Source organism: Pyrus communis, chromosome 7 (assembly GCF_963583255.1).
Source record: "Pyrus communis chromosome 7, drPyrComm1.1, whole genome shotgun sequence".
NCBI lineage: Eukaryota > Viridiplantae > Streptophyta > Magnoliopsida > Rosales > Rosaceae > Pyrus > Pyrus communis.
Genome location: NC_084809.1, coordinates 9716718 through 9738220, shown reverse-complemented (window position 1 = coordinate 9738220; position 21503 = coordinate 9716718). Strand labels below are relative to the sequence as shown.

General features: G+C 34.2%; 1 protein-coding gene across 1 annotated transcript; it reads right to left on the bottom strand.

Moving 5' to 3' along the window:
* Positions 1 to 704: 704 nt before the first annotated feature.
* LOC137738855 (large ribosomal subunit protein uL30y) lies at positions 705 to 3288 on the bottom strand. Its single transcript, XM_068478329.1, has 7 exons — positions 3153 to 3288; positions 2171 to 2349; positions 1969 to 2066; positions 1826 to 1883; positions 1408 to 1487; positions 1216 to 1318; positions 705 to 1137 (listed from the first exon to the last, which is right to left on the bottom strand). Exons 2-7 carry the CDS (start codon positions 2345 to 2347, stop codon positions 922 to 924), a joined length of 732 nt encoding a protein of 243 aa, XP_068334430.1. The 5' UTR covers positions 2348 to 2349; positions 3153 to 3288; the 3' UTR covers positions 705 to 921.
* Between the last annotated feature and the right edge of the window lie 18215 nt (positions 3289 to 21503).

Below are 21503 nucleotides of genomic sequence, written 5' to 3'. Positions count from 1 at the left end.
TAATGTAATAGTTTCGAACTCTTTCCTTCTCTTTAATAATAATTTTTTTAATAAAAAGAAAAAAGAAAAAAATTCTTCCATCTTCAAGTTGGTGGCAATTTTGATATTTCATCCTTGCACGTACCTTGAAAATTTAGGTCTTATCCATTCAAATTCAATCATTTATACCAAATGAGGGCCATGGTCTCATTCATCATGTTGTTTTTTTTTTTTTTTTTTTTTTGTAGAAGTTGTCCTCAGCATCAGCTGTAACTTTCACACAAGTGTAGGGTTCCTTCAAAGCCAAAACTTCCTCGGAAGTTGCGGGCAGACGTTTCCTTGGAGAATATTTGTTCCCAATTTCTAACCAATTAATCAGCAGACGAATAGAACATATACGAGCACATGCTTCACAAACACTACATTCATCAAATTCACAACGCTAACTCTCCGCGGTGATTCACTTTTCTTAACAACATCTAGGCAACTGAAAATGAACCGCGCAGCCTTCCCTTTAACGCATCTCCAATTGCCATCGCCCTCCACCAACCGGTGGAGATGCTCTTACTACTCCAGAATACTCCATTCCTTTCCTACTTTGTTTTGAGGACAATCTTTTCATCTAATTCCTCTTCATTGTTTTACTTAATCACGAAACGAAAAGAAAAATGAGGGCATCGAAACATATGAAACTCTAGCCAATTTAAAACCTTGGCAAAAGTACACAAGCAGGCAGCATCGAATGCAAAACATTTATATAATGTAACAAAACTTTCTAGCATTTAAGTCTTCAAAATGTGAATCAAATATTCCGACACCAAAACAAGTCATGAACCTTAAAAGTGAAACCGGTGTTCAACTTAAACAAAGGAGTAAGTGCCAGATCCCCTCTAGTTGACAGAAAGAACTCGAATGACTGGAATAATGAAATACTGCATGGACCTAATTCATTCTCCTAATAAGCTCGTTGATGTAGTTCTCACGGTTTCCAGCATCTCCACCTTCCACGTAGTGGTTCCTCTTCTTCTTAAGACCGCCCAGTGGTGCCTTAAGCTTGAATGGCCACAGAAAGTTATTCGCCTCCTTGAAATGAGGACCAACTGTCAAGATCTCGTGAATAAGATCTTCCGTGCAGATGATGCCATATTTGCCAAGAGCCTGTGACAATAGCACATGTTAGAAAGATGCAGCAATTAATGAAACCAATTAGATACGCATTAGCAGCGAGGTACGAACCTCCTCAACAATGGCATTGTCAGTCAAGGCAATCCTCTGCTTGTTCAGCTTACCGTACCCTCTCTTGTATATCAATTCCTTGACGCTCTTCAAGTTGGGGTACCTGAAATCATTCAACTCGTATTAATCATACATTTCCAGACTTTTACAGCTGAGACAAAGGAAAATAGAATGTGAAAGATGTTTACACACCCATAAGTAACATATGGTTCAACCCTGTGAAGCATATTGAGGGTGGCCTTGTTAACTTTTAGGAAGACTCCATTGAAGATCTGTTTGAGAAGATAAAGCAAAATTAAACTTTTAACATACAACTGAAAATATGTGGGCACCAATTAACACAGTTCATAACTTTAACAATGGATGCAGGCAAGCGGATATATACAGGACTATAGGAAAGCTATAAACTCTCTATGATCAAGACTCAACTGTGTTTAAAGATATCATCAGCTATCTATTGAAAGAACAAACAGATAGATTGAAAAGCCTTCTCACTTGATGCAGTGAAACCATCAGACAACCGTTAAAAATACAAAAAGAGAGAAGCTAAAGGAATCCTAATAGAAAGGTTAGCATTTGTATCACTAGGTTAACGGGTTAGGGGTGCTACCTGTCTCAGCCTCAAGAGTTGCAAGATCTTCTTGGTCTTTGGGTCAATGGCGTTGATACTGAAAAATTAAGAAATTAAAGTATAAGATACGGAGCACATATCATTGGACTTCATTTCCATTATGCTGAACGTTGAGAACATACCCACGGATACGAATAATGAACAAGAGCTTAGCCTCTGGGTCAACATAAAATCCACCTTTCAACTTAGCCTCACGCTTCAACTGGATCAACTCTTTCTCCTAAACATGGGAAACAAACCAATTTCAACAACAAATAATCAGACCAACATGCAGAAACGCAACAGACAAATAAAATGAACATTACGAAAAGTGACAATATCTACCTGCTGCTCATACTCCTCAGAATACTGCTTTGCTCTGTTGTAAATGAGCTTCCGGTTCTCAGCCTTCTTCTTGTTGGCAGCTACACGCCCCTGTTCCTTAGCCAAGGCCCACTCCTCTTCCCTCTTTCTCTTTTTCAACACGGACTCTGGAACCACTACCTTGACTTCTTCACCCATCTCTATAACATCACAAAGTCAAGAACATTTAGAGGACAAGTACATTCAACAAACACCAAACTGAACATATACATGAAAATAGTAGCTTAAGTACTATCATCTCAATAAATTATTCGCATCACACATGAAGATAAAGGCGCATTCGGACACGAGATCTACAAAAGACAACAAATTCGGAGTTCTACTTCACTTCAATAGAGCAATTGTAATTTAAATAAATAAAGTTACCTAAATTCGGAGCACATGCTAACTAAAAATTATACAACGACAGATTTAAGACTTGTAAAGGACATAAAAAACACCAGGAATACATAAAAAACACGTAGAAAAAAAATTAATATAACCGATTCCAAACCTCTAAAATCGATACAGTAAGACCAATTTTCCCATATTTCATCCACAACACTGAATACATTCAGAAAACATAAACATACAAGAAAACAATCAAAACATTAATATTAAGAAAACAATTACAGAAAAAATCAACTCATTTGTTCACTAGTTAAGCTAAATATCAGCTACCCAACGCAAAACAAAAACGTTTTCCAAAAGTGATACCTTTCCCAGCAACCAGACAGAGTTAATCAAGCTAAAAATGCTATCCCAGTGCTCCATTTTCTCAGGAAACAAACAGAAACACAAGCCAGCAATCAAATAAACGTATCCCGGACGCATAAACCAATCCAAATTACGAAAACACACAATCAAACAGCTCGTTCGATGCTCAAAATTTACAGATCAAATCACATGAAACGGAAATGCTTTTTGAAACCGTAGCAGGATTGGGATATGAGAGATTACTCACCGAGTAGTAGCCGCTGTGTCTTGGGTGACGATGAACTAGGGTTAGGGGTTTCTCGGCGGGCTACTAAGAAGAAGATGGTGGGAGTGAAAGATTAGGGTTTTATAGCACTTTTATGCGTGGTTTGGGATGGCATGGCGGACGGTCCTGATTGGCTTATGAAGTGGGAAACATCTTGACCGTAGATTTAAGGGTTAAGTAAGCTGAGTTGGGCTAAGTTTAGTCCGATACTTAGGGCCCAAGATGAATTGGGCTTGAGTCATTTAGGAAGGAGGATATATTGGGCTTGAGTCATTTAGGATGGAGGATATATGAGTTTCGTTAAGAATGTTGGCCCAAATTTAATTGCAATTGGGGACTTCTATAATTCTACTCATAGTTTCAGGACTGACTAGGATACGTTGAAGTACTTAACTAATCACTCATTGACGGTTAGATATGATCATTGGAAGTCATTATAATAATGAGAGTTTTAACGAAAAGCCCACGGTACTGCTCACTTAAACGAAAAACCACATTTTTACACTAAAAAGTCAATCCTGGTACTATTCACTTTACCCTTTATTTTGTCCTTGTCATGAAAACTCAAAGTTTTCAAACCATTTTCATTAGTTTTCCTTATAATATATATGACTGTTGTTTGGTAATTGTACCAAGTAAATGGATGTATTGTAGACAAGTTTCATTGTTTCTTTTCTTTGTTAAATTATTTTTTTAATCTGCAACACATCCTACTATTTGGTGGTATTTTTCCTCACTTGTAATTTTTTTTTTTTTTTTGAAAAAACGATATTATTTATACAAAGGAGAGGGGGTGGGCTAGGCCTCATAATGGTTTAGCAATTATGGTTTAAATTCGTCTTTGACGAGAATCAAAACCTTACTTGTAAATTGAACCCAATACTTGAAGATGTAATTGCTTTTAAAGGTCCGTAATTTTTTGAGCTGATTCGGTAGGTTGACTTGGATATTATTGGACTGGACTTGAGTATTGTGTGTAGTGAATAGTGGATCGGCCTCCGAAATAAGTAGATAACCATGGTTTACCACCAATTGTTAACTTTTTTGAAAAATAAAATAAAATAGTGGATCCGCTTTTTTAGTGCATATCAAAATTGCAAATTTAAGTTATGCATTCGAATAAAGATTTAACGGCTCTTATTCACATATATAACTTAAATAATTAAATATGCACTTTTGATGTGCGCTAAAGAAAATTAAAATGGGCGATGAACATTGAGCATTGAGTTTTGTCAATTGTAACCCGTGTCTCAGCTTGAATCAAAGACTCCATGCAAATGCATTCAGGCCCATGAAACATGGATCAGGACTTTTGTTACATATAACCGTTACAAAGGTCCATAGCAAAATTTAACTTTTAATTTTTCAAACTTATTAGTCATTTGTACCAAACAAAAATTAGAAGGAAAAATAAAAAATAAAAAACTTTTGCGATTGTCCTTTATGGTCAGTTTCTTAGACTTTGTAGTTCCAAAAAAAAAAAGACTAGACTTTGTTTACCAACAAAAAAATAAAAAGACTAAGACTTTGTTTTTACCATTAAAAAAAAAAAAAAAAAAAAAAAAAGACTTAAGACTTTGTTTTTTTCTAGGCATAGAAGGGGACCAAGACTAATTAACATAGAAACTTTTGGTTTAGGTTTTTTTTTTTTTTTCAATGCAGAAAACATGCAAGTAGAACTGTAGAAGGAAGTGTTTTTCCTAAGTATCTCTTCATTTGTATAACAATACATGACATATGTGTTCGTATTTCAAACACACTAAAAATCTGTCGGCAAAACCAAATGCATCTCGTGCGTGGTATAAATATATTTTTTCAACTCACTCTGTTTTAAATTCAACTTTTTCTCCTTTTAATTTAGTTTGGAGTGAGAATATCGCTTGAAATAAATAAAAAAAATGATAAATTAGGTTCTCATCCTCCATTTCTCCTTCTTGTTAATTAAAACCTTATTATTTTTCAATTTTGATCAAGGTGCCTTGACTTTTCTTCATGTCACTATTTGAATATTAAATTATTTACAAGTACTTATATGTCAATTTAAAAATGAAGTATTAATCATTTTCAAATATAATCTTTTTAGTATATTTTTTTCATATATTTCTAATTTGTATCCTTTTTTTAATTTTATACCAATATTCTTTTTAGTTATAATTTGTACCCATAATTTTGAATTTTAATATGTACCCATGGTTTTGAATTTTAATATGTATCCATATTTTTATTTTTATTTGTACTAATATTTTTTTTTTTTATGAACGTACCCATGCTAATTATATGTGTTTATTTTATATTTTAAAATATATCAATAGTTATTTCTTGCACTATATTAATAATTACGTGGGTACACTTTTTTTTTTTTTGCTAGAGCTATGTGAAGAACAAATTACTCTATTATTGATTTCTAAGTAATTGTTATATTTGTAACAATATTATTTGATTTGTTTAAATTTCATAATTTGTGGAATACTGAATGCATAAATGCATGAGTTAAATCCCTTAAATGATGTTAGGGACCTCGATCAAACTATTTAAACAAATAAGATTTCATTCTAACAACTACTGAATTGATTAGGGCCACAACCAAAATGATCCAATAAAAAATTTATTTCCGGACGCCTCTGTATTTAAGTTACTCAGCTCTAACCTTTGGACGGTGCATTCGAATACATATATTTATGGAATGCATGCCTCTTGCATGCGTGGGAGGCAGAGCCGCATGCAGACTGCAGGGCTATCACGATCAAGATATGAGTAAATTCGGCACCGACCTAATACATATGACAAAAGTATCAAACAGTAGTTGAGCTTAGGGATGGGTTCAAAAAATCGAAAATTAAAAAAAAAAAAAAACAATTAAAAATAGAATAAAAAAAATTGGTTCGATTTTGGTTTCAGTAGTCTAGAAACCGAACCGAATCGAATTAATTAAATTAATATTTTTTTAATTTTATTTATTTAATTATCTGTTTTGGGTATTGTTTTTTAAACCCAATTTGTAAGTCTAAATGTGCTAAGCCCAATGTATTGTCAAACCTTAAACCTAAAATATTAAAAAAAGCCTTTATGTTATGATTCTAGTTGAACTTTAAATATTTATTTTCATTGTCTTTGATTCTAGTTGGAATGTTTATGATATGATTGTGTTGGAGATGTTAAAATTTAAGATTTCAATTTTTTTCATTTTTTTGACCTAAAAAATACATGGTATTTAAGCATATAATGATCACTAGCTACTTCCTGATTTGACCTAAAATACGTACTTTTTGTAAGTTTTATATGTTAAATGCGGTATTAATTGTAGTGTGGTAAATTAATTAATCTATTCATTTCTTTATCATAATCTACTTCCCTCTGAATCTGGATCGTTATCTATCAGTTACGGTAAAGGGTGAAAAAGAAACACACAAAATCTGACCGACTCTCAGATTGTGTGGGGGCTGCTCCTTTAAACTTTCAAGGTTCCTTTTTAGCTCATTACTATCACTGATGAAAAGTGATAATGTAATACAATCACTTTGACAAAATTTAAGATTTCAATTTTTTTTCATTTTTTGAAAAAAAAAAACAAAAAAACCGAAATCGAACCGAAAAAAAAAAATCGAACCGAAATTTCGGTGAGCTCAAGTGTGGACTACTGTGCTAATTACCAGAGAAAGATATACAGCGTGATGCATGCATGCATGCAAATTCTTCTTCGTTTTGACCAAATAACATGCATATCAGCTGATAAAAATTGCTTCCTATTTTCTATATAATATATAATACATTTTCTGTCGGGTCCGGTTACAATGATATATACCACACATTGGTACTAGTTTTATGCAAGAAATGTGGTAAAAATCTATTAGACACTACGTACCATAAAAGACAAACTACAAACTATTTATATAAGTTATTAATAAAGAATTTTAGCCATCCTTTCCGCAGTATACTCCAATATTGAACCAGTAATACTGACCTTTGATGTACCTCAAAAGATAACATTATAACACATATGCCTTTTAAAATTTTATTCCAATACTTGCTATCTTACTAACTAAATGCCTAACTCTGACTTACAACTCATAACCCAACATCCAGCATTCTTACAAGAAATTTTTGTGTGAGGCCCCCATTGATGAAGGCCAGGAGTGTTTTGTGAGAGGGGAGTGAGACACAAATGAGGTTGGGTGAAGGTGGAAAATCAGAGGGGGTGAGCTATGAGGGATTTGGATCTCATCCGGATCCAAATTGTGAGGATCCTAGGATCCTCGCATCTTAACCGTTTATCGTATATCGTGTGGTTAAAATTAATTTGAATTTTTTATTATTTAATATTAAATATAAATAGCACCTAACGAAAACTGACTGCACGATGTACGATAAATGTGCATAATGTGAGGATCCTTAACCAATTGTTCCTTTTTGTGAAAAATAAAATAAAATAGTGGATCCACTTTTTTTTAGTGCATATCAAAATTGCAAATTTAAGTTATACATTTGAATAAAGATTTAATGGCTGTTATTCAGATGTATAACTTAAATAATTAAATATGCACTTCTCATGTGCACTAAAGAAAATTCAAATGGGCGATGAACATGGAGCATTGAGTTTTGTCAATTGTAACCCATGTCTTTTTTTTTTTTTTGTTGAACGACATGGATCAGGACTTTTGTTAAATATAACCGTTACAAAGATCCATAGCAAAATTTAACTTTTAATTTTTCAAACTTATTAGTCATTTGTACCATACATAAATTAGAAGGAAAAAAAAAAAAAAAAACTTTTGCGATTGTCCTTTATGGTCAGTTTCTTAGACTTTGTAGTTCCCAAAAAAAAAAAAAGACTAGACTTTGTTTACCAAAAAATAAAAATAAAAGACTAAGACTTTGTTTTTTTCTAGGCATAGAAGGGGACCAAGACTAATTAACATAGAAACTTTTGGTGTTGGGTTTTTTTTTTTTCAATGTAGAAAACATGCAAGTAGAACCGTAGAAGGAAGTGTTTTTCCTAAGTGTCCCTTAACAATACATGATATATGTGTCCGTATTTCAAACACATTGAAAATCTATTGGCAAAACTAAATGCATCTCATGCGTTGTATAAATATATTTTTTCAACTCACTCTGTTTTAAATTTAGTTTTTTTTTCTCCTTTTAATTTAGTCTGGAGTGAGAATATTGCCTGAAATAAATAAAAAATGATAAATTAGGTTCCCATCCTCCATTTCTCATTCTCATTAATTAAAACCTTATTATTTTTTTTTCAATTTTGATCAAGTTCCCTTGACTTTTCTTCATGTCACTATTTGGATATTAAAGTATTTACAAGTCATTATATGTCAATTTTGATCAAGTCCTTGACTTTTCTTCATGTCAGCTCTAACCTTTGGTCGGTGCATTCGAATACATATATTTATGGAATGCATGCCTCTTGCATGCGTGGGAGGCAGAGCCGCATGCAGACTGCAGAGCTATCACGATCAAGATACGAATAAGGGGTTGTGATTTTCACACACCCTTAACTACTTTTTCCACACTCTTTCCTTTTTTTTTAATACTTAATTGGTATCCTACTATTTAATCTTCCATATATACCCTTCCTACTTGTTGATGGTAATTAATGAAAGATTAAATAGGGATGGGTATATATGGAAGATTAAATAGTAGAATACCAATTAAGTATTAAAAAATATGAAGGGGTGTGGAGTAGTTAAGAATGTGTGAAAATCACAATCCATGAGTAAATTAGGCACTGGCCTAATAGATATGACAAAAATATCAAACAGTAGTTGAGCTTAGGGGCGGGTTAAAAAAATCGAAAATCAAACTAAATTGAATCAAAAAAATCGAACCGAACTGAATTCTTTTGGTTCGGTTTCGATTTCGGTTTCAGTAGTCTAGAAACCGAACCGAATCAAATTAATTAAATTAATATTTTTTTTAATTTTATTTATTTAATTATTTGTTTTGGGTATTGTTTTTTAAACCCAATTTGTAAGTCCAATGTGCTAAGCCCAATGTATTGTCAAACTTTAAACCCAAAACATTAAAAAAAAGCCTTTGTGTTATGATTCTAGTTGAACTTTAAATGTTTATTTTCATTGTCTTTGATTCTAGTTGGAATGTTTATGATATGATTGTGTTGGAGATGTTAAAATTTAAGATTTCAATTTTTTTCATTTTTTAACCTAAAAAATACATGGTATTTAAGCATATAATGATCACTAGCCACTTACTGGTTTGACCTAAAATACATACTTTTTGTTAGTTTTATATGTTAAATGCGGCATTAATTGCAGTGTGGTAAATTAATTAATCTATTCATTTCTTTTTCATAATTTGCTTCTCTCTGAATCTGGATTCCTATCAATCAGTTACGGCAAAGGGTGAAAAAGAAACACACAAAATCTGACCGACTCTCAGATTGCGTAGGGGCTGCTCCTTTAAACTTTCAAGGTTCCATTTTAGTTTAATACTATCACTGGTGAAAAGTGATAATGTAATACTATCACTTTGACAAAATTTAAGATTTCAATTTTTTTTTATTTTTTGAAAAAAAACAAAAAAATCGAAATTGAATCGGAAAAAACCAAACCGAAAAAAAAAGAATCGAACCGAAATTTCGGTGAGCTCAAGTGTGGACTACTGTGCTAATTACCAGAGAAGGATATACAGCGTGATGCATGCATGCAGTTGCAGCCTGCAGCTGCCGCTGTTCATGCACATGCAGGCATGCAAATTCTTCTTCGTTTTGACCAAATAACACGCATATCAGCTGATAAAAATTGCTTCCTATTTTCTATATAATATATAATACATTTTCTGTCGGGTCCGGTTACAATGATATATACCACACATTGGTACTAGTTTTATGCAAGAAATGTGGTAAAAATCCACTAGACACTACGTACCATAAAAGACAAACTACAAACTATTTATATAAGTTATTAATAAAGAATTTTAGCCATCCTTTCCGCAGTATACTCCAATATTGAACCAGTTATACTGACCTTTGATGTACCTCAAAAGATAACATTATAACACATATGCCCTTTAAAATTTTATTCCAATACTTGCTATCTTACTAACTAAATGCCTAACTCTGACTTACAACTCATAACCAAACATCCAGCTTTCTTACAAGAAATTCTTGTGTGAGGCCCCCATTAATGAAGGCCAGGAGTGTTTTGTGAGAGGGGAGTGAGAGACAAATGAGGTCGGGTGAAGGTGGAAAATCAGAGGGGGTGAGCTATGGAGGATTTGGATTTTATCCGGATCCAAATTGTGAGGATCTTAGGATCTTTACATCCTAACCGTTTATCGTATATCGTGTGGCCAAAATTAATTTGAATTTTTTATTTTTTAATATTAAACATAAATAGTACCTAACGAAAATGATTGCACGATGTACGATGAATGAGCATGATGTGAAGATCCTTAAGATCCTCACAAAGAGGATCCGGAGAGAATCTTCATCCAGCTACATGTTTTTTATTTATATTTATTATTATTATTATTATTATTTTTTTATATTTTGAGTCGAGCGATAGTATTAGTAAGTTAAATGTTAGATTAGCCCTAGAACCAATCCGGATAACTAAGAATTTCTCCTTTTTCTCCAAAATCTCTCACATATATAGTGAGCTACATTATTTGTCGGCCATTATTTGGTACTAGCTAACTAGTCGATATTCAAGTATGGGTAATGTTAGGAAAACCAAATTTTTTAAACCACATGATGTGGTTGTAGATGATTGAATTATTAATTAAGTGTCGATTAACATGCTTGTTTCTTATTGGTGACATATCATTTGGTTTACAATTTAGTTTAAAAAATTTGGTATCTCTAGCATTACCCTTCGAGTATTGCCCTATCTATCTTAACTTGTAAGCCTTATAATGTTATACAATTAAAACATAAACGAATGAGTGACTGACCTGATTCCAATGGTAGTCATGGAAGACAAACACAAAAGTAGCAGAGACGGCAACACCAGGATCTTCTATAAACTCCTAGCCGAATACAACTACTCTATGGGAAGTATTATGTTGTGTGTTCTAGGGCTTATAGAGACTAGTGTTTTATATATGCTAAAAGTTAGGGTTTCCATCCATAAAGGAAACCTATTTTTACCTTATTAGCCTCCAAGTCAAGTATTATAATCATATTCAATTAAGGATTTCATCAATCCTATTTCCAATATAAGATACCTTATATAGGATTGATATCTTTAAGGGATCAAATCACAATCAACATTATTCTCCAATATTACATTCTTATTACATGTAGTAGACCACTTAAAGATTGATTTATATTGGATAAATCCAACATAGTTAACATCAGCTCAGTTTTTTTTTTTTTCCCTCTCTAAAGATTCTTAACCCTAGTATACTAACTTAATAGCCCAAGTGTACCACTGCCTTCCACCACTCACCAAACATTGCTGTTCTCTTTGTCCAACTCAGTTACGAGAGACATTTTAGTGTACTCGAAATATGATTCAATACATCACGTACGTGTCATAATATAAGTAGAATAACACTTAAAAAGAAAAATTTATCTACACTTATATTATGACATGTAATGTACCGAATCGAGTTATGAGAACATAGAAAATCTCTCCTCGATCTATATGTGAAAATTGACATTTTAAACTTTATTTCCCTTCTTTCTATCAAGTCATGTTTTTTCTCTTCGTCTCACTCACTCATGTCATGTGTATTTCTTCGGGCCAAACCCTACTCATTGAACTCAAACACATGGTTATCACACTTTAGGGATCCTCATAATTTCAATCGCTCCTAGAATCCAAAACAATTGTCACTCTTACAGAAAAAAAAAATTAGAAAATATTAAATCAATTTGCATGATTGTCAATCCGTTCTTGTTTAGGCAAATGCATGAATAGTTTATACCATGTTTTATATAGGGTGATGTTATTTATACACTTATATTTTATCTCTCACACACTCCTCTATATTTTTGATCGTCGGATCAAATAAATTAAAGAAGATTAATGAATAAAAATTAATAAAAATGTGCAAGAGATAAAAAGAAGTATATAAATAGCATTAGCATTTAAATAAGAAAGTGACAATATATACGTTGACAGCGAAAGGAAAACGATCCATATGCGTTCATATAAAAAGTAGAAAAGAAAAATAAGACTTGTCGAAATAATTAATGGCATGTGTATCACATGAATTCCATCACCTTTCATGAAATTGAAAGCTATTTGATCATATACCGTAATTCCAAATTTTTCTAAATGTGTTTTATTAACTACTTAGGGATATAATAGTAAATAAAATTAAAAAAAAAACTCTCCACGTTTTTCTCCTTATCTCTTCTCATATTTTTCATGCGGAACTTAAAATAACTTGTTTCTCACAACACGTCGCTTTGATTTAGTATTGGACTTAAGATTATGAGATTATCTCAATCAATGTGTTGCACATTTTGTTTCTTATGGTACCATATCACCATCCATCAAAAAACACTCTGGCAACACATGTGCTTTTTTCTCAATCTCCTTGTCGTTGCTTTTACCCAAAAAAAAAAAAAAAAAAAAAAAAAAAAGAAGAAAGGAGAAGTAATTTACTAATTTCTACATTCAATCAAAGGACTAGATATATGCAAAAATGTGCACAAACACTCAATTGCTTTATTTTATAACTGTTTATTTTTATAGTATGACGATACCAAACTAGCCTTAATCTATTTCCAATCATTGAGCCAAGCCTTGGGAAGACAATAACATTTTGGGCTAGATTTCCCCCACAATTTAAGTCAGAATAAGAGACTGGACCCCGCCTTATGCGTATAACAAATTGGAGAGAACTCAGCATGCATCAACCATACCCGTTACACAGCCCACATGCGACAAAGTTGCAGTAAGTCTTGACACTGACAGCTTTGTCAACCACTCCATCGGAGCCCAATGACTCTTTCATTCATCATATGGCTGAATTAACTGGCAGTTGGTTGATCCAATAGACCATAATTCAAACATTTTTCATTTATATAATTAGATTAAATCAAACGACTAAGATCGACTATAAGCAAATATAACGGTAAAAAAAATCTAAGGCCCATTAAATCTAATGGTTAAAAAAATTTAAAATTTTTTAAATTTTTTATTTAAATTAAATCTCAAACAAAAACTCTATAATACTTATGTATTTGTTCAAACATCCACAAAAAAATTCAGTTTCCTCATACAAGTTTTCCATTTTTTCTTTCTATCCACTTCCAAAACTATTTCTTCTCTTTTCTAAATTTTTGAAGACGCCAAAAGATCATGTTAGAGGATCTAATTGGTCAAATGATGAATATTTTTCTTTGTGCTTGTCAAAAGTTTCTATTGGCGAAGATGACGCAGTCGGCAAAAACCAAAATAAAAATCTCTTGTGGGGTGAAATCTTTGACAAGTTTAATTCCATCTCCAACACCAACCAAACCTATGAAGGCGTTTTATGATTGTTGGAAGACTATTAACAACATATGCAACTTGTAGAAGGGAAGCTTGGATAGAGCTAGTGGTGGAGCCACATAGAGCCTAGAATTGGCCTAGGCCTACCCTACAACTACAACGTTTAATACCTATTATCTACAAATGCTTACAAAAACTAGCGTGTGCCCCATTTGTCAGTCGTGTTTTGCACTTCCAAAAGGCCATGGTTCGAGACTTTTTGGTATGCTAACACTTTAAGATTTTTTTAACTGAAAGAAAAAAAAAACCCTTATAAATTATCTTTTTTTTACCATATTAAAGCTAACCCCTTTTTTTTCTTTTTTCTTTTTGTTATAATTGACCTTATGTTTTAACTATAAAAACCATATAGTTGAGAGCAACGTCTTAGTTTAAGTTATAACCTTAAATTGAGTTTGCATTTAATGTGTTAATTTTTTATCTTAAAACTCGTAAAGAAATTTTGTTCTTATGATAATCATTTCAATACTAAGATTTTCTTACAAAATTAAGGCTCCACCATTCTTGTTTGATTAAAATTTTCCATGCCAATACAAAAACAAAGACTTTAATTTTCCTCTCATTAGTTGTATTGTAATTAATTTTTCTAATTTTTTTTTTGTAGGGCTTTAAAGGCCCATCCTAGTCTGATTTTTTGGATCCGCCACTGGATAGAGTTGTGGTTGATGCCGCTAGTGAAAAGAGTTCGGAAGAAGCATTAAGTGTCTTCCTTCATAGTTTATGTTTCATGTGCACAATTTTATTTCCAACTAATTGATTTTTAACTATTCCTTGCATAGACTTTGAGAAAGCAATGACGATTTACAAGATAAGGGTTACACCCGCAAACTTTGTTTTTAAGTTGTTTCCTGCTTGAGATGTCACATCCCGGCCCGGAGCGGGTCACTTCCCGGGCCCGCTCCACCACCGTAGCACGATATTGTCTGCTTTGGGCTTACCATTCCCTCACGGTTTTGTTTTTGGAAATTCACGAGCAACTTCCCAGTGGGTCACCCATCATGGAATTGCTCTAGCCCCCTTCTCGCTTAACTTCGGAGTTCCTAGGGAACCCGAAGCCAGTGAGCTCCCAAAAGGCCTCGTGCTAGGTAGGGATGAGAATATACATTTAAGGATCACTCTCCTAGGCGATGTGGGATGTCACATGAGATATCCTCAAGAATTGTCCAAGGTGGCGAACCAATGTGAATCAATAATGGGCAAAATTATTTGCTAACGAAGGCTCAAGAGTGAATGTTGATGATGATGTTGACGAACTAGTGACCCATCTTCATCTATAACAAGGCTGCCGAGACTAGATAAGCAAAATGAAGCAAAAAAAAAAAAAGAAAAGGGAAGATGCAAGATCCGATTGGTGCCAAGCTTTGTTCTAGAGTTGAAAAATTATTGAAAGGCATGAGGAAACAAAGGAAAAATTGATCCGAATAAGCTTACTCATGGAGAAGCAAATGGAAAAGGAAGATGCAATAGAAGTTTGAGTTTAAGGTAATGAAGCCGGACCTCAACAAATATACTCCAAGTTGGAAGAAGTTCTTCCGTGATAAGCAAACAGAAATTATAAGACGCCATGCTAGAAGAAATGTCTTTGATTCATCTAATGATCCATCTAGTATCCATTGCCCAAGTCCACCACCAAGTCAACCAAATCCCTACGAATATTAGTATTAGAAATTGTTGTAATTTTTACTTTCTAATGTCTATAGTATTAATTATCGTGTTTTAATTTTTAAGAAAGTGTTTTAATTATCATTCGTATTTGTAATGACCCAAAATAGTGAGAAGCAAATCACATGATAGGCCAAAACAAAGCTATGGTTAATCGTTACTCTATTAACCACAATAAAATTATTTCGGTTACTTTATGACTGCATCTAACCTTCTTGTTAGACTACCTACATACTCTCAAATGGGATCAAGCCATTCGTAGTTCACCGTCATATTTAAACCGTTTACTAATAATATTCAAGTGGCAGATATGGTCAATGCTAGATTCAAACAACCGAATCACATTAAATGAATATCGAATATGAATTTAGGATATCGAAATTAACTTGAGAAGGGGTCCACTCACATGTTCACCATCATATGTTCAATGCATGCTAGATTGATAATTATAAAATATTCAATTTGAGAAGGGGTCCACTCACAATATTCCTTTGCCAATGAGTTGCTCAAACTAGAAAGGACGGTGTCATTTCCCACGGACGCACCTAAACACAAATAGAGGTCATTTAATAAAACTCTGCTAAACGATAGAATTTGGGAAAACGGACAGTGCATTTGGAATTAGGGCATCAAATTACCCTAAGAGGGGTCCTGGGCAAATTTCGCAAAAAGTCAACGATTGACCTGAAAAGTCAACTGAGATGTCGAACCGGTCAAAAAAGTCAACGTTTTTACCTCAAAAGGCATTCTTGTAAATTCACACTTTAAAATTATGAAAATCGAAATATTTGAGGATGGGTCATTACAATTATTATGTTAAAATATTCATAAAAATATATTAGGATAATCAATATAATTTTTTAAAAAGTTACCGAAAAAAATTAGGCTAAAATCTTTATTTAATAACCTCAGACTAAAATTTAAGCATTTTATATTAGTACCCCACAAAATGTTGAATGCACCCCACATAAAATTTAATACTAAATTATTTATTTACCTTACTATGCAATGACAATTTTGACCTTATTAGGTTTAAAAAAAAAATCTATATACACCCCAAATCACTTTTACATATTATTTATCTTCTTCAACTATCAAAACCCCTCTGACCCTCCATTGTTGAACAAAATTCTAACCAATGAAACTACAAACATGTTGATTGAGAAAAATTATTTTTGACGAATGAAACACAAAATCGATGTTTCGAAAGCTTCACATGAGACTTCATATTTTTATTATTTTAGTGATTTTGACGACATCGATAATTATTTAATCTTGCTTTTGATGCGTTATTCAAGCATCTATGTTCATTTCATCTTTTAGGGATCACAGGAATTATATGAAGAATTAAACAACTAAAATTACCACCAAATATTAAAAATAGACAACATAGATTTTAATGGTGGAATTGAAAACAACCTATATATGCTTTAAATCCCAGGCGACATCTTTGGTCAAAATTTCAGTCGGCATTTTTTTGTCCAAATTAAAAGCTTTATAAGATTTGAGAAATGTGGGTTATATAGAAAATACGGGATGCATGTAGAAAATGTAAGGTGTATATTAAGAATGTGGGCTGTGAGGATATTATAGGGAAGTATGTGGGGTGTATTAAGATAATTTTTAATTGAAAAAGCTGATGCGATATTTATACGACACACAAATTAAACCCTATTTGTGACAATTGTAGTAATGATGTAAGTAGGGATCGTTCTAACCGGGGATTAACTAGGGGTGCTAATCTACTTTGAATTGACTCAAAAACATAAAAACTAAACGTAAAGACTCTTAACAAGACTACTATGACTCAGAACAGCTTTGAAACACTCAAACTGCCTAAAACAATCAAATTGACTCAAAGAGAAACTAGAACTTGATTTGGACGAATTTAAAAGTGTTTATGACTCCAAATGCTTAAAGACACAAAAATAAAAACAAATACGAATTATTACGACTCAACAGAATATGGGGGGAATGTGTTTGGACGAGATTAAATTAAATGGATAGATTATAATTAAAACAGATTGTAAAACAAATTGTGATGAATTAATGGATGATGGAATAGCCAAGGGGTTCTTCTCCACACATGTTACACTTGCATACAAGATGATTTTTAGTTGGTCTTTCGATAAATTATGAAACTCAACACCCCGGGTTAATTAGGTCCGCTTAAATTAACCGTCAAGTTTTCCTTAAGTTAATGAATTGGATGGGTTTGCGCAACGCAATTCACAACATTCTCCAAAAGTCCTTTACGTGAAAAGCACAATAAAGATACAATCAAATATCATTAAGCATTATGAAAACTATAAGTGTTGACGAGACCTTCGTTACTATGATGAGCATGAAACTAGTGCCAAGAATTCATTTAACGCGATTGTTTATAAGCAACCTCCACTACTTGTGAATATAAGTTCATAACTATTAGGTGAAACTCACTTATATTCTAGCGTCATATTCATGCATGAAAATTAAGCGTGCACTCTCAATAAACATACATAAATAAGTTATCAATCAAACGGTTAAACAAATTGAATCCACAACTTATGAAATTCCAACCAAAGGTAATCAATTCATATTGCAAGCATAAACATGGTTTCGAATCACCCCCTAGCTAAAGGGGGTTTAGTTCCTCATACGTACAAGACAAAGAGAATTGAAATTAAACATTGAAATCAAAGAAACACCTAAACATTCCAATAACTCAAATTTGAATTGTATGAACGTTTAGGCCCTCTTCTCTTCCTTTTCGTTTCGGCACAAGGTCTAAGGAAATGTTTAGGGCTTTAGGTGTATGTGGAATGGAGTGGGGAGTGGTTAGAGATGGAAGGGAAGATGCTGGAATTGGAAGTGGGGTGCCACGGCTTTGAAGGGAAGTGGTGGAAATGGGTGCTGTTTTGCACGGCACAAAGGGCTCTCTTTGGTGAATTTCTGAATATGGAAGAGTGAATGAATGCATGGGTTTTTATAGGGGGAATGGGAGAATATGTGGCTGCATGATTGAATGATTAAAGGGTGCATGTGGGTTGGAAATGCATGTGGAAGTGTGGCTGCAAATGAAGAGAAAATATGCAGAAAATGGAAGGGATATGCACGACAAAGAATGGGATTTTGTGATGGTGTGTTGTGTGATTGAATGATTAAAGTGCATGTGGCTGATTTATTTGAAGGGAATGCATGTGCAAAACAGCTAGGAAAATTTGTGGAATGGCTGGAATGAATGGTTATGCACGGCAAGGGATGTTTGGTGCTGGAAATGAATGTGAAAGCATGTGCAATGACAGCTAGGTTGGTTGTGGAAAGCTGGAATTGCACAAGGGAAATGCATGTGCACGGTTTTGGTGTGGAGAAATGGGTGAATGTGCATGTGGAATGAATATGTGGCTGCATGTGGATTAAAGGGGGAATGCTAGGTTGGAAATGCATGTGGATTAAAGGTTGGAATGAACATGAAATGCACGGCAAGGTTGTTGTTGGTGTGTTATGCATGGCATGGTTGGGATTGTGGTGCAATGATGAAAGAACAAGTGCATGTGGCTGAATTGGTGGTGAATGATTATGAATGATTATGAATGCATGTGGATAAAAGAGGGGATATGGCTGCAAGGTTAAAGGGCTAGGGTTTAGGTACATAGAATGGGCTTAAAATAGGGTGGTTTGCATGGCAAGGGAAGGGGAGAAGGGATAAGCCATGGCAAGGTTATGTAATTGGGCTAGGGCCATTGTTTTGTGTCCTAAAGTGCCTCAATTTCGTCCAACACCTTGGCTCCAAACATAAGCTATCCATTCCAAGCCCAATTTTACTCCAAAATGCTCCAAAATGCACCTTTTTGCTTCCTTAGCCATATGAACCTAGAAACACACGAAAATGGCATAAAGGACTAAAATAACTAAAGAAACACAACGTAAATGCATGAGAACAAGCCAATTAAGTCGCATAAATATGCTCCTATCAAAAGCAAATGTGGGATGTATTAAGTTTGTAGGGTTTATTGAACAATTTGTGGGGTGTTAATATAATAAGCCAAATTTTAAGCCATAATCATTGGAGGAGACAGTTTATCGGTTATGACTTAAAATTTTCTAGGTTAAATTTTTAAGCTTTATCCCTAACTATTAGGGTTGGTCGTAGAGACAAGTCTTGCTAGCAATTCTCTTAGGGTGCATTTGTTTAGCCTCATTAAGTTTCACTGGACTAGACTGGCCTACTAGTCCATGTTTGGTGGGATAAGGGATTGATTTTAATGGGACTAAGTCAGACTCGTGTTCACTAAATCCTTTGCTAGGCGTTTTTAGTGAGACCCCCTAGGAAGGAGCAGAATACTAATCTCGTCTCCAACCCGTGCTTTGCTTTGCATCAGACTCGTCCAAACTGCTTCACACTGCTCTTGTAGTCGACGATCTCCGTCGAAACCCAAATCCCAGCTGATGGTCTTCGTCTCCAAACCTGTGTCTTTTCAGGTCTGCGTAGGGTGGTTTGCAACAACTCCCCAACCAGAGAGGGCGACGACTAAGCCTCTGCAAATGAAAAAAACAGAGAGAAATGTAAGGTAGAGAGACTGGAGAAAGAGTCAATTGAAACAAGTTTAGATTAATAATATAAAATATTAATATAGTGAATTAGACAACAACAAAAAATTATTTGAATATAAAAATAATTGAATCCGTATTGAGTCTGACACTGCATCAGTGGCGGATCCAGGATTTTAAACTCGGGGGGTCCCAATTATAAAGGTAAAAAAATTTATAGACAAAAATAACATTGAAAATTTAAATATAATATATTTCATTCAAAAATCATATGCAAAACAATATTACAAATTATAAAATCATAATTCAAGTGTCCATTACGAGGTTTCATAAGTTACTAGGGAGTAACTAAGTTATTGATTATCTAATATGAAGCACTAAAATTAAAGGGGTGTGCTATTCACACACCCCTTTTTGCTTCTCACACACCCTTTGTTTATTTCTGTCATTTGATCTTCTTTAATTCAGTCGATCCGACGGCCGCAAATTAAGAGGGTGTGTGGATAGCACACCCCAATTTAAAACACCGGTCAAATAAAACTCTCCCCAAACTCCCACTATCTTTTTAACCAAACACACCATTTTTCTCTTTTACTAGTTTCCAAACATCCACCTTCTCTCTCACTAAGAACAAAGCTGCCATACCTCCACCAACCGCCTCCCTCCCCATTCTCCCGAAGCCATGGTAGCTCCACCACCAAATTTCACCAACCCATGACAGATCATATCCATCTTACTAACCTTATGAAGGAAATTTCACCCATAAGAAAAATTACTAAGATGGTTGAAATAATTTGGGAAAGTTTGGGCTTATGTACTGCCCCCGCCAGACGACAGAGAAAGGTTGGAGGAGAAGTGGGTGGCACCGACGGATGAGATCATGGCAGAAGCAAGGAGGAGAGAGGCAGGAAGGGTCCCTATTTCTTTCTTCTCCGTGCGCGGTCATCTTCTCCGAGAAAAAGACAGCCACTGCAACCTACACAGACCTCATGCTCGAGTACGAGGGGTCCCCAGAAAATTTATAGCAACGATTTAGGATTACCAACGAATCCTGGGACCTCCCTGGTCCCTATGTGGATCCGTCCTTGCACTGCATCATACTCTTTGTTACCCTCATATTATTTAATCTATGTCAAATCAATTTAGCTTATTCTCTAAAGTTGATCAAGTTCAAAATAATTTGACGCGACAAACGCATATTTAATGAATAAGCACAAACATAATTGTTAAATACATAAAGGTGTCTGTCATTGCACTCTAGAAAAAGAATTATTGTTTTCTCACTAAACAAATAGCAGCAAGTCCTCCCTTCCTGTCGTGTTCATACGCATCAGCGCGAAGCTTCCTCGAACTTCACCTGTCATGACTCACCTCATCTCACAAAAATCTAAAAAAAAAAAATTTGAAAATCAGAAATCTCTCCTCGTTCTCTGGTTCTGGTTATCCCCCAGCCTACAATGCGACGAGCGAGTCGCGTACAGGTAAGCTCTCGTTTCCGGTTGTAGCCGACGGTCTCCGTCGAAACTCAAATCCCAGCCGATGGTCTTCGTAGAAAAGAGACAATATATGCGTCGACAACGAAAGGAAAAGGATCCATACAAAAAGTAGAAAAGAGAAATGAGACCTCTCGAAATAATTAATGGCATGTGTATCACATGAATTC

What these genes read in the sequence shown, in the direction of transcription:
- LOC137738855 (XM_068478329.1), bottom strand. Translation starts at nt 2,347, where the DNA reads ATGGGTGAAGAAGTCAAGGTAGTGGTTCCAGAGTCCGTGTTGAAAAAG. An exon ending in CTGAGGAGTATGAGCAGCAG is followed by an intron (nt 2,067 to 2,170) that starts GTAGATATTGTC and finishes TCCCATGTTTAG; the next exon opens with GAGAAAGAGTTGATCCAGTT. An exon ending in GAACCATATGTTACTTATGG is followed by an intron (nt 1,319 to 1,407) that starts GTGTGTAAACAT and finishes GAATGATTTCAG; the next exon opens with GTACCCCAACTTGAAGAGCG.